The 14,458-nt window shown below is 39.1% G+C and overlaps 1 protein-coding gene across 1 annotated transcript; it reads left to right on the forward strand.

Annotated features, from left to right (window-relative positions):
- The first annotated feature begins 2,752 nt into the window (after positions 1-2,752).
- ackr3a (atypical chemokine receptor 3a) lies at positions 2,753-9,055 on the forward strand. The gene is made up of 2 exons (XM_017713617.1): positions 2,753-2,889; positions 7,661-9,055. The coding sequence occupies exon 2, from the start codon at positions 7,679-7,681 to the stop codon at positions 8,765-8,767; it is 1,089 nt and encodes a 362-aa protein (XP_017569106.1). The 5' UTR covers positions 2,753-2,889; positions 7,661-7,678; the 3' UTR covers positions 8,768-9,055.
- Positions 9,056-14,458: the final 5,403 nt, after the last annotated feature.

The following is a 14,458-nucleotide window of genomic DNA, read 5'->3' on the forward strand; positions in this document are numbered from 1 at the left end:
TATGATATCTGCTAAGGTGTTGCAGGCAGCTGCTATGGTATCCCAGGTGGTGACTGTGGTGGAATAAGATGCAGAGATAAAAGCATTATGTTTCATTTAAATGGAATGGCATTCCCCAGTTCATTCCTATGAAAAAAAATCTTTGAATGAATGCTGTATGCATAGGCTCCAGCACCCTCTGCGACCTAGAAGTATAAGTGGTTTAGAGGATGGATAGGTGAATGGATGGATGAATGATGTATGCTGTAAATCGAATCAGTTAAAAAAGTGTAAGCAACCTATTTGTCTATAGGCTCTATGATCCTGCAAATTTTTGTGGTTCTAGCTCGAAAGATGTAGGAAGAGTAGTGTTGCAAATAGTGTTGAAAAAGCCAACTTACAAGACTAACCGTGAAACATCATCAACCCCTCCTAAAACAGTCCAATTCTGTAATAGTAGTGTGTGACTGCTCCAAGAGCGAGTAATAACTTGGAATTTCCTACAATTTAAGGATCAAGTCTGTGAAAGGCATAGAGACATTTGTTGTTTAGTGTATGTAACCCTGCTGTGTATATTCTTGTTCTTTTTCATCAGCAATAAAAAAAATCCTGCAGTTTTTACAGCTTAAAGCTTGAACTCACCATATTCAATCCCTCATTTCAAAGTGACACGCATTGGGAAAAGAGAAGCAGAGATAAAGTCGCTGGCACAGCTCTAAGGAAAACATGCTTATAACAGAGCTTTGGAACCTGCTATTGTACTTTTGATATGCAAGGACAATGGACATATCCGGGATGGTGGGGCCAGCCCTTTCCAACGGGTTCAAAACAATTAGCCCTACACTGATTCCTATCATATTATGAGGTCATATCTTTATCCCACATCAGAGTTACAGAAACTACAGAAATTGATTAAAGAGATTTCATAACAAATACTGCAAGCGCACAGTCCATGGAAAGATGAAGTTTTGCTTAGCGTCAGGTCATTATATTCAATTAATGCTTGAAATTTTAACATGATTTGTGGCGTTCTGATTTTGCAGGCAAGTTTAATTACATTATTTACAGTCAGTTTAACAACATATATATGCATTTGCTTGTTTGTTTGCTTATTTATCTGTACATGTACAGTGCCTTTCATAATCAATAGGATTCTTGGTAAAAACCAATATGAAAAGAATCACTGTTATTTGTTATCTTGATCATATGCTGGAAAAATGAGAGAAATCTAACCAGTGAGTGATGTGCAAAATATAAACAGTCATTATAATAAAATAAATGTATTTATTTATTTATGGAAAACAGTTGTGTATGTTACAGTTCTCAGTACAGTGCAAGTCTCCTCTTTGTGCACTCCTTTGGCGAACTTTGGGCCGGATGTTTCCAGATGCATGAAGTCTGTACAGGTGATGTTCAAATGGAAAGTAAAAAAGTTTTTCTGCATCTTTAATTTCTAGTTTTTTAAGCATTTAACTTAAGATGGATATTTAAAGGGCCCATATGCTACATTTTTCTTGCATTTTATTTCATTCCCTAGGGTCCACTTATCATGTTTATGTGGCTTTATGTACTAAAAACAGCCACAATTCTCATTCACATGACCATTTTCTAACGTTTTTTATCCTTTAGAGTTAAACAAGTTGTTTTCTTTTGTGCCTTTAGGACCAATGTATCTAAACAAGCCCTGTTATGATTGGCTGTCCTGTATGGTGGATATGAGTAAATATTTTTTTTAGGAGAGGGGGTTAAAAATGGGGTGCTTTTGCAACTTAGTTTTCTCTACCCTGCCAAAATAAAGGTACTATGCAGGTACATTTTTGTTCATCAAGGTGCAAACAATGTAAAGGTACCCTCAAAGTGGCTTTAATGTCCAACTGTGTATAGATAAATAAAAAGGTTTTCCCAGGGAAAGGTATTTATGCTTTAAATCATAGCAATAAAACACAAAATTACAGTTATGTTTCCTGACTAAAGGTAGAAGATGTAAACTTGAGGGTACCACCCCAGTGACAGTGTAGTGCTATGTCAACTTCTTTTTTTTCCCATGTTGTGTGTCCTTTAAGATGTTTTACACAATCAACCACAAATCTTTTTCACATCTTGCACATGGAATGGTCTGAGATGTTCAACAAGAACATAAGCAGTGCAGTTCATGCTACAGTGTCAGTTCAGTTCAGCAATATTATCGTCCATTTCGACTATTATCGCCCACCCCTAATTCTTCAGTGATGTGAAGCTTAAGTTAGGTATTCACCAGCTTATTCCTCGCATTTTCCTGTTCCACCTTAAATGGAAATCAGGTAAAGGGAAAATTACCCAGCTAGCTACCAAGACATCAGCCTAGTATTAGTGATGTTTATGCTTGTTATGAGGAAAGGACCTTAATACGTTGAAACGACATCACACGAAGACAATACTGTGCTGAGGAAATAACAGAGGAAATATTCACATTTGTGAGCTTATGTTGCTTTTTTTCTCATAAAAAGCAACATGTATCTCTGAAAAAAACTGTGTTTGGAGGGCCATGTAGCCCTAACAGAACGGAAGGATACGGGCTAAGTCGCAGGGGCTAGGGTTTAACTGGCAATGGACCTAACTGTGCTGTTCATTTGGACCGGGGCCCTGAGTGGTGCTGAAAGTGTGCCGGTGGAGATGCAGTATTACTGTCTGACATCTGCCTATATGCCCCCCACACCACACCCCCCGCCCCCCACCCCCTTCCCCTCGTGCACAGTACAGCTCAAACACCGACCTGTCCTCGGCATGAAAGCGCTGTGAGGGGCGTCGCCGACTGTGCAGGGCTTTATCTGCGTTAACGTCCTGACTGAAACGGCAAACGAAAGTCTGAGGAGCTTCTGCTCGTGCAGTTCTAACCTCGCTGTGACACCGCCGCGCTCTGAGCCCGGGCAGGTAAGAGCTTCTGTTGCGTCTCTCATAAAAACACCGCCTTCTCGCCTCACTAACCAACTGTAAACCAGGGTTTAAGGTCAATACCAGCATTTCGACTCATGTTCTCGCTGTAACTCCTCCAAAGATTTACAAGCCTGACATTAGCTGTATTTAAGTCATCTTACCTGGTGGCAGCTCCGTCAGCTTTGTATTGAAATGGCATTGAAATCCATACATTTCTGCTCGCGAAAGAACTCCGCGTTTATATACATGCATACATATGCATAATATATATATATATATATATATATATATATATATATATATATATATATATATATATATATATATATATATATAAATCCTGAGAATAAAGTTACAGAAGTACCACTGGGACCCCTGTTATCACTACCTTTAGTCAGGGAAGATAATTATACATAATACAATTCAACTCTCTGTATTAACTCCACGCACCCCGTCTCGTCTCCAGCCTTTTCATTTTATTGTTCTGTTTTAGACTAGATCCAGATGTCCTCTGCTTTTTTCAAAATTAGAAACTTTTTGCTGTATTTATGGTTTTTGTACTTAGTCTAATGGTATGTGGTGCTTAACTGTCAAAAACACACTTAGTGCCAAGATAAAAGGTTTTAAACAGCGGCTAAAGTGCCTAAAGCTTTTTCACTCTACTTTATGTGTACACAAGGGGTGACCAAATCTCGGCCAGGGATGAGGGAAGTGGGCGTGCTGTGAGAGGGCTGCAGCAGCACCTGAGAGTTTAACTGTTTATTATAATAATAATAATAATAATAATAATAATAATAATACGTAGTATTATTATTATTATTATTATTGTTATTATTATTATTATAACGTGTGAACTTTATAATAAGCCTTGGTTAAAGGTTGAGGAAGAAGAGAAATATGCCTACCCAGAGCTGCAACGTGCGTAAAGTCCCAAAGCAGCCCAATATTGTTTTTAAACTGAAAAATAATCATCTATATTAATGATGATGTTTTTATCAACCGTTGAATCTCCCACTCAGAGCGCGTTTCAGCGTTAAATCTCACTGCATTGTGACTGACATATCAAAAATCTGATTGGTTACCACTTAGCTCATTTGCATAAAGTGTGTCCAGAAGGAGAGCGCAGAGGGAGGACGGTGGTCTGTTGTCAGATATATGTGTTGTGGTCATCTCGCCTCATTATAACACTGCAAGACACACTGTGTTTGATGTAAATGATAAAAAAAAGGCTAATCATTTTGCACCACGTCATTGGTTACGTCACGCTGCTACGGTGCTTAAAACTTCAGCACCCCCAGCCGAGCCTCCCTTCCCACCTCCCTGAACAACGTAGTTACTGTAAATAAAGAATTACAGTGCATTATTTATGATAACTTTTAGATGTTCCCAAAATCTGTCCAGTGCCTGGTTTATAGTATTTCAGTCTACACAGTTTAACTTAATAACAGCAGGTTTAAAAATGAGAAGTGATTCTAAGCTTTTAAATGCTAGTGTACATTTTACCCTGCACTTTCTTGTGTGTGTGTGTGTGTGTGTGTGTGTGTGTGTGTGTTGTGCAGGGCACTTATTTGTGTCCTCATTTGCTGCATTCATTCAATAATGGCCTTTAAATATGTTTCCGAAGATGTTACCATTGGACATCAGCTGACAGTTAGAATGAGGCTGCTTGTATATGCTGGATCTGCTGTCAAATCCAAAACTAACATCAGAAGTCAATCAACAACCCTGCAACCACACAATGTAAAATCCATTCCAAACATCACTCAGAGTCATTTACAATGGTCGGACAAAGACTTCAACATTAAAATCCTCTGACCATTTTTAGTATGCTGTTTTGACAATGTTACGAAGCAATCCATCATTAATGGCATTGTCTAGAAAGACTTCTAATCCAACAGTTTGAACATCCCAAGTCAGATCACCTGTTTTGTTCATTTTCTGAAAGTTTGCACATCCTCAACTTAAATGGCCTTTTCTGTAAATGTTATTATACAATTTCTACTTAATTGCTGAATTTAGCACATTAGAAAATATATAAATGCTAAAATGTGCCATATCTTTTGCTCAGGCCACATTTTATTTTATTTTCCCCAATATGCAGAAACATAGAGGATGTGTACTTATTTTCACTTAGAAAATCAACAAAATGATGGGCCTCATTCACCAAAATCTAGCTTTTTTTCATTGTTTAATTAGGACTATTAAAGTTTTTTTTATTTTTATAAATATAAATATTTACTTTTATAATATAAGCATAAACAAACAAACAGATAGACAGACAACACCAAGAAAAGGAAAAAGGACAGATATTAATACTATATACTATTACAGATAGTAATAATACTGAGAAAATAAGCAGTAGACTTAATGAAAAGCAGACATTAACAACACCAATAGTGTCTGTGACATGAGAATTAACATTGTTGTACAGAGTATTCTGCATGTGTGCGTGTGTGTGGTGTGTGTGTGTGTGTGTATGTGTGTGTGTGTGTGTGTGTGTGTGTGTGTGTGTGTGTGTGTGTGTGTGCGTGTGTGTGTGTGCGTGTGTGTGTGCGTGTGGTGTGTGTGTGTGTGTGTGTGTGTGAGTGTGTGTGTGTGTGTGTGTGTGTGTGTGTGTGTGTGTGTGTATGTGTTTGTGTGTGAGAAAAGGAAGAGGGAAGAGTTCGTGATTGTATAGTTTGGAACTATTACTTCCAATATCTTCCCAACCTTTTTCCTTAATTTGTTCTTGAGAAAGGTCCTATGAAAGAGTCTATGTGAGATTAATGACGTGTTCACTGTTAAAAATGAGAGGTGAGCTCAACTCAGAATGATACAGTAACTGATTACCTGGCTTTTCCTGATTTGACTCAACTTGACGACACAAAAGTTCACACAGCTCAAACTTCTTAGTTGAATAAAACAAGCATGTTTTTATACTCAGCTTCCCCACTAGTCAGGACTCTTTCCATCATACAATCCTGATAAACATTTTTCCTCTTGAGTATGTACTTATGGATGGCAGCAGCATTGCTGGGGCACAAACTCACAACCTCCTGTTGGGGTGACAGCTTACTGGTCCACTGCACCATACAGGATCGCATGAAGCAACTCAGATTTTGTGTCTACAAATGTTTAATATACAGGAGAAAATATTAGGTGTTTTGGCTTTAAGACATCATGTAGGCTTTTGCGGTGCAATTGTTTAATAATTCATTCCAACATCAGGAGGTTGTTACTTTGAATCCCAGCAATATCTTAGCTGTCCATGTCTGGAAGCCCACGAGGAAAATATGCCAGATGGGACTGTGTGATAGAAGGTGTTGCAACTAGTGGGGAAAACGGAGTAAATAACCACAAACTCATTTTAGATGATCTAACTGAGATGCAGACGTGAAAACAGCAGTTGGAGTATTTTTGACTCAACTAAGACGTTTGAGATGTTTGAGACATTTGGGTGAACTCTGGTGTCTTCGAGCTGAGTCAACTCAAGACAAGCCATAAAATCAGTTACTATATCGTTTTAAGTTGAGCAGAACTCTCTTTTTCTCAGCGTTCTTAAACTGCAGAAGTGAGAAATAGACTCTGTTCTTACCTAGGAACAAATCCCAAATAAGAAAACATTTGTGACTGTCAGAATCCTTGTGAAAACTGCAAAAGTGGGTTATAAGAAGAAATTTCTTCTTAAGAACGGTTTGTGAATGAAGCCGTATGTTATTTGATCAGGAAGCACCCAAACATCTGCATACAACTGTATATCAAATGACCTAATATACACATCAAAGGCTCATCCTTTGAAATGAATTTTAGGTCCCACTTCATGAAGTGTCTCTAATGACTGTGTAGTTACACGTGAACAACAAAGTAACTACTAATGATTTAGTCACTGTTACAGATGGATTAGAGAAGTCCAGCTTATGTGATTACATAAGTGTCTCTTAATAGTTGTGACACCCTATTCACTTTGTACTACACAAGGGTAATAACACAAATGTAATTAAATTTGTAATCAGTTTTTTTTCCCAGCAGAAAAAGGACACTGTGTTTGCCAGCTTTCCTAACATTTAGCTAACATTTACATTAAACCATTCTGTAATGTGACAGTACAGCAGGTGTCCCCTTATCTTAAAATATAACTTTCATGACATTAATTAAATATGTTGAATTGCCTCTCTGTGATTACGCACTTCACAGAACTGTCCACTTGTTTTAAAGTGTAACTTTAACACTACACTACAGGAAGGTTCCTGTGTAGTTGTTATAAACGTACCGTGCAAATACAGAATGGTATTAATCAATGTGATGTGATGTGATTTGGTCACCTTGTTACAGACATTTATTCCACAGTAATTCTTTGAAACATAACTGTAATGTTATGTAAAACATACTTCTTTTAACTGCCGGAAAAGACTTCGGATCTGTAGTGTATCAAAAGGATACAATAATGTCATTACATGAGGCAAAACTGAAGTTGATACACGTGTAAATACATAGGCTGTAGTTCTGTAACATTGGCTAAATCATCAGTAATTATGATGTTGTTGCATATGTTATTCCTGTGTAACTCTACAGTGTCTCTATTAGAGACACTGAATATAAAGCGGGACCGAATTTTAATAATATTATTTGCCTTTGTTGTTGTATAGCACTATGAAAGGTGTTATATAAACTATGCTCATTTTTGTCATTCTTGATGACATTATCTCTTCTCTAGCCCCACTCAGTGATCTAATAGTATTGACTTCTTTTTCTCCTTAGCTATATTTGATTGATTTTCTTTTTTTTCCAGATCCTCTACTAATAAAAAATGAGCGCTGCCAGTGAACTCTCCGACTTGTTCACTGCATGGGACAGTCTCAATATGACAGACCACCACAACATGTCACAGGTAGAGACCCAAATGTGTCCCACCTACTTCAGACGTTCAACCCTCCTCCAGACCATGTGCACCCTCTATGTCCTCATCTTTGTGGTGGGTGTGGCTACCAATGGCTTGGTAATCTGGATCAATCTACGCTCAGAGCGTCGACACCATCATGAGATGCATTTATATATTCTCAACTTGGCTGTGGCTGATCTATGTGTGGTGGCCACACTTCCCATATGGGCAATCTCGATTGCACAGGAGGGTCATTGGCCTTTTGGTCAAGCTGCCTGCAAGCTAACTCACCTGACCTTCAGTGTCAGCCTGTTCGCTAGCATCTTCTTCTTGGCCTGCATGAGTGTGGAACGTTACCTGACTGTGGTTTGGACAGATGAGGCCTCCTGTCAAAGGGAAAAGACTATGCGGCGTCTGGTCTGTGCTGGAGTATGGTTAGTTGCTCTGATTGTTTCAGTGCCTGACACCCACTTCCTCCAATCAGTTCCGTCTGTGCACGGCGATGTGACTTTGTGCCGTCCTGTTTACCCAGAAAACAACCAAATGGACTGGATGGTGGGCCTGCAATTAAGCTTTGTAGTGCTGGGTTTTACTGTGCCCTTCTGTGTCTTTGCCACCTCATCCGCACTGCTAGCAAATACTCTGGCCTCTTCAAATAGGGGCCGAGATCACAGTGTCAGCAAGAAGAACATCCTTACTTATATTGTGGTCTTCCTGGCCTGCTGGGCACCATATCAAGGAGTCCTTCTGGCAGATGCCATGGCCATGCTTGGGCTGCTACCACTTAGCTGTGAGGCAGAGAATGGACTCTTTGTTGCGCTACACCTGACCCAGGGCTTGTCCCTGCTCCACTGCTGCCTGAACCCAGTGGTCTACAGTTTCTCACAATCCCACTATCGCTACAACCTCATGAAAGCTTTCATCTTCAAATATTCCACCCGCACAGGCCTCGCACACATCATAGAAGGCGTTCAGGGCAACGAGAGAGAATACACAGCTTTTGAGAACCAGCTGTGATGTAGGATCTTTTGGACTCCAAGTTATGAACTTTAAAACAAAGAATGTTTTAGAGTTTGAAATTCCACTTTAATGGAATTTTATCACAGTAATAGCAGGAGAAAGCATTTAGAACTCAGAGGAGGGAAGTAGACTGTCAGAATGTCTTCTTGCTAAAAAAAAGACTTCTGAAATGTGTGCAAAAGCAGCATAACCAGTGGTTTTCTCTGTAATGCAGATGTTATAAAATAGATCTAAGTCAAGATGTAATACAATAAATGTAATGCAATAAAGGTGTAATAGAATAAATATTTCTGAAGTCATTGTTTCCAGACTGAGTTTAATGGATACTATACAATACTAAAGGATGGCACTTACACTAAAAAATAAAGGTGCCAAAAAGGGGTCTTTGGAGCGATCTATGTCATTTCTCCATGGAACCCTTTCTGGCACCTTTATTTGATGAGCATAAAGCAAATTGAGTCAATCAATCAATCTTTATTAACAGCAACGTTCCTTTCACTAGAACATTCCAGCACATTATTGTCAATTAATCAATTATTCCTTTTAGTAAGCAATGACAAAAGACAAACAGCAGTAAAATGCCAGCTTGTTTATCAATTAAATAGTAATTGTAATGATATTATGTACATTAATTAATGGTAACTTTCTGAGGGTTATAAATCCAAAGGAATGCAGTCATCCTGATGGAATTTCATAATTAGTTGTTGCCGTTCTGTAAATGTGCTGACATTCGATTTGGCCCCTATCATTTGGTCAGGAGAAAAGAGGGGGTCATCTTACCATCATGGTTATTTTTTCACTATATTACCCTACTATAGGAATGATGTCTAACACTCATGTCATGCTGTGTTTGATTAAGTGACCCTTATACATCCCACAATGGGAAATTTCACCTCCACATTTAACCCATTCGAAGTGAGTGAAGTGAAACACCTCATACACTCTAGTGAGCACACACACACTAGAGGGCAGTGAGCACACTTGCCCGGAGCAGTGGGCAGCCCAATCCGCAGTGCCCGGGGAGCAATTGGGGGTTAGGTATCTTGCTCAAGGACAGCTCAGTCATGTGCTGTCGGCTCTGGGGATCAAACTGGCAAGATCTGTAGAAGGAATGCACAACCAGAATCAACAGATTTTTGGTCAAAACACGATCAGCAATCAACCAATTAATTAATTTTTTTGACAAATTTGCTTCGCAATTTTAAGACTTTTATGGAAAACCTGAGCAGGTAAGTGCATTCACACTGTATTTGAATGTCGCTGCTACATCTGTACCAAAATGTCATAGCATAATTATGACTCATTTGCTAATGTCACGACTGCGGACTATCCAAAGGACAGGAACTACACTTCCCAGAATCCTCTGGGAACTCCCTACACTGAACTATTTCCCTCGTTGCTGTTCCCGGAGTCGGACTCTATCACCCAGACGCCTCAGCGGAGTCATGTGACTCCTGACCCTTCACATTCAGCCTATCAGCGCTCTCGCTCTCCCGAATATTGATGTTACTCACCTGTTCATGATTTTCTCCTGATTAGTTAGTTTAGTATTTGCTCTTTGCGAAGTATTGCTTTTCTCCGTGAACGCACTGAGTGTTTCTTGCAGGGCCGGCCCTTCCATTAGGCGATATAGGCAAATGCTAGGGGCGCCGTCTGTCCAGGGGGGCGCTCGCGTGCATGTATTTTTTTTTTTTTTTTACAAATGAACAATTAATAAATATGAAAACAAGCAAAGTCCACATAATCATAACTTCATTGTTTAATAATGTTTGTCAAATTAATAATTATTAGAATAACAACACACAACACCTATCACCCGCGCAAACGGTTGCCTTAGACTTTTGATGTAACTTTTGATTAATGTTATTTAAATAAACAACTGACTGAAAATGTCATTATTCAAAATCCCAGTTGGGCCCATTACAGAGCAAGTTATGTTGTTGATATTGCAAATCTGGTTAATAAAAAATCCTGGAAATGTGTGTGTCCTTCGATTTTTTCATTTATCCCACACAGTGTAAGCTTCAGATTAAAATCGCATTTAAAAAATCATGATCCCTAATCTATGGGATTTTCACCTCCTTTAGTTGCCATGGTAATCTATGATGCCCTTTAGTAAAAATAAACTGATCATTTCAGTAATTTTTGGAATTTATGAGATTCCTACAAAAGCTCTGTGAAATCCAGTAGTTTTATTATAGTTTATTTTCACGATGGACCGAAAAAAACACCTCCATTTACTTTTTATGACCCTAAAATTGAGGGTGTATTTCCACCTAGTGTTAGATCAAAAAACTACACATGAAAAGAAGTTTGAGGCATAATTCTCTTTGCAATGTTTAAAGGGGTTCTTGTACTTACAGCCCACTTTACAGTTGGTATGAGGTTCTTCTGATCAAATGCTGTCTTAGTTTTTTGTCAAACATGGCTTCTGATACTGTGGCCAGAACTCTATCTTTGACTCCTTTCCAGACTCATATTACTCTACAATCTTCTTTCTAAAGGCCTTGGACAGCTCTTCTGATTCAGGCCTGATGATACCACACACTTCAATAACAAAGAGCAAACCGGAAATCTAAGGTTTAAATAAGACAGATTCCTTCAATATATTCTCTAACATAATCATTAGCTCCTGATCGGGTGCTCTTGATAAGAATTTGACCCAGCAGGGATATGTGTGGTTGAGAATTTACATTTTTCACATAATAAAATTGCATTTCTATTTATTACCTTTGTTTAAAGGGTGACAGAAGTGTTGATTTTAAGTGTCACTTGTTAAATTAACAGGTGGCAGCAAACCCACCGTTATACCCACTGTTTCTCCTACAGAAAAATGGTCTAATAGACAGAATAGTATATATATGCATATATCCATTACTCCACCAGTTTCTTTTCAGTCTTCCCATTATTTGTCCAGCCCCACAGGTTGAACACAAATGAAGGTGGAGACACTTGTGTTTTTGTCCTTGAGGGATTTTAAGCGCATAATCATCATCGTCATCTTTAACCTCTTAGTCCAGATAGGGTCAAGGTAGCAGCTGGGAGAACAGAGAATCCCAGACAACCCTGTCTCCCGCAAATTCCTCCAACTCATTCCGGGGGGCCCCAAGCCACTTCCAGGCCAACTTGGAGATATAATCCCTCCAGCAGGTCCTAAGATGACCCCAGGGTCTTGTCCCTGTAGGCTGTGCCTGGTACATCCCCACCCGGAGGCATCCAGGGGGCATCCGGATCAGATGCCTGAACCACCTCAAGTGGCTTCTCTCAATCCCTTCCTGGATTGGGGCCTTGCCGTGACAGAAGGGTTTGTGTGGTCTCCGGATCTTCAGAGCTAAGTCGTTGGGAGCAAAACGCTCCTGGTAGGACCTCCTAGGGCGAACAAGTTTGGAGTGAAGACCCAGACTACCTTGATTAAAAAATCCTCCATAAAAAAAGGACACAGAAAACCATGCACCCTGCCCTAGAGAGGGTTACCGGGATCTATCCCTGGAGCCAGGCCTGGGGGTTGTGCCGAAGAGGCAACATGGAAGGACCATGTGGGCCCCACCACCCGCAAGGTCCAACATGGACCCAAAACTAATAGTTTAAAGGTATGCATATGTGTTATTTGTGTTACTCTGTGTCATGGAGCCGGGATGTTTCGTGTTGGGGTGGGTCACCACAGCGTGGAAGTCTATGGCTAGTGGTGACCTTTCCTGTGAATGCTTTTTATGTGCCTTTGTGCCCTGGTGTTTAATAAAAGAGCAGAAGAATCATGGCTCCCCTGCGTCTTACTCTGTGCTAACACCACAGCATGCTGTCCTAGACATGGTCAGAACAAAAATCCATAGAGCAATAGTAAGGATGTATGAATCAACAACATAATTTGCAACTGGTTACAGTTCAATTGCAGTCCTTCAAAAAGTCATGATTTTAATTTCCTTTGCTTGTGTGTTAGTAGGCCTAGTTCATGTCTAGGTCTTCTCAACACATTAAGTTATACAAATGTTCTTAAATATGACATAAATCAAGGTGAGCAAGTGACACAACGTGCAACAAGTAGTTTAGGATTAGATTCTAGACCAGGATGTAAAACTGGGTTGCTTCCAGGACACAGCTCTGCAGAGATGAGCATTTTCCCTCTAATAAACCTCCGAGTTCAGCTTATGAAGGCCTTGCTAATTAACTGATGAACTTAAACCAGTGTGTTCAATGAGGAGCAATGCTAATGCGGCATTTAAATTATGACATGAGTAGACAGACAAATAGACAATTAAATGCTTTTTCATGCACCACCAGTGGCAACAGCAGAATGCCGTAGCGGTCAGTGGATGGTTCTGCCAAGAGTTCAGTGTTCCCAACGTTTTAGTTAGACACAGCAGAGGAATAATCCATAGATTTTTTTGCTGACATATAGGAATCTTCAGAGTTGAATTCCAGATGTACTTTTTCATGCATAACAACAACAAAATACTTCAACAGAAATACACTATTAGAACTCACATGTTCAAAATATTTTTAGGATATAATATTACCTAACATAACACCAATAATGTTATCACCATGGCAACGTTTACATGGCTGCATCCTAAGAACAGTCACATACCATCACCAATTCTCCTTTAAGGCATGGAACATTTGATACCCCTGTTCTGAACCACAGAATCTGAATGGCTTATTTTACATACCATTTCTGTGGGGTCTAACAGTAAGGAGGAGGGAGCTGCACAGTGCCTTTTTAACATCAAAATATGTTTTCCATAATAATTTTGGTTAATTTTTGGAAAGTTATTTGGTTTTCAAAAAAGAGTGCACAGGAAGCAGAAGGTAGAAAGCAAATGTCAACATGAAAGACCAATTCCTGATATTTCAGACAATTTATGAATCTTTTTTTGGCCCTGAAAAAAAGGTCATACCCTGGAGAAAAAGGGCATATGGTCACCTCATACGATTCATGTATTACATTTGTAACTATATCACTGATGTCACTGATAGTGTAGTGTGGTTTCCAAAGCTTTTCTTTGTACAGGGCTGGAAAACACAGGCCTAGCCTACACTCTTAAAAAAGAAAATGGTTCTATATAGAGCCACAAACACTCAAAGAACCTGTGTATGACTAAAGGGTCCTTTATATCATGAAAGAGTTCCTTAGATTGACAAAGTATGTGTTGTATATGGTTCTATATAGAATGTTTTTGAAAGGGGTTCTATATAGCACCCAAAAGGGTTCTTTTATTGTTAGGATGTCAAGCTTGTAGCAATAGAAGAACCCTTTTTGGTGCTATTTAGAACCCATCTCAAAAATGTTCTATATAGAATCATATACAACACATTGTTCATCGATCTGAAAAAAACATTTCACCATGCAAAGAACCCTTTAATCATGCAAATGGTTCTTTGAGTGTTTGTGGTTCTATATAGAACCATTTCCTTTACTAAAGAACCCTTACAGAGCCATCTTTTTTAGATTGTTCATGGTCAGGATAAGGAAAGGGTATAGTAACACATTATTTGGATAGTCCACTTTAGATACTTTGTAGATGCTTAATTTAATTTCAAGTTACATTCAACTATATATCTGCTAAACTGACCATCATTGTCTTGATCATCATTGTCTATCTCTAAACCTGCACTAACCCTAACCCTAACCTTAACCTCAACCCAAAACCTAAACCCAACCCTTTCCCTGGTCCTAGCCCTAACCCTGGT

Source organism: Pygocentrus nattereri, chromosome 16 (genome assembly GCF_015220715.1).
Source record: "Pygocentrus nattereri isolate fPygNat1 chromosome 16, fPygNat1.pri, whole genome shotgun sequence".
NCBI classification, from domain to species: Eukaryota; Metazoa; Chordata; class Actinopteri; order Characiformes; family Serrasalmidae; genus Pygocentrus; species Pygocentrus nattereri.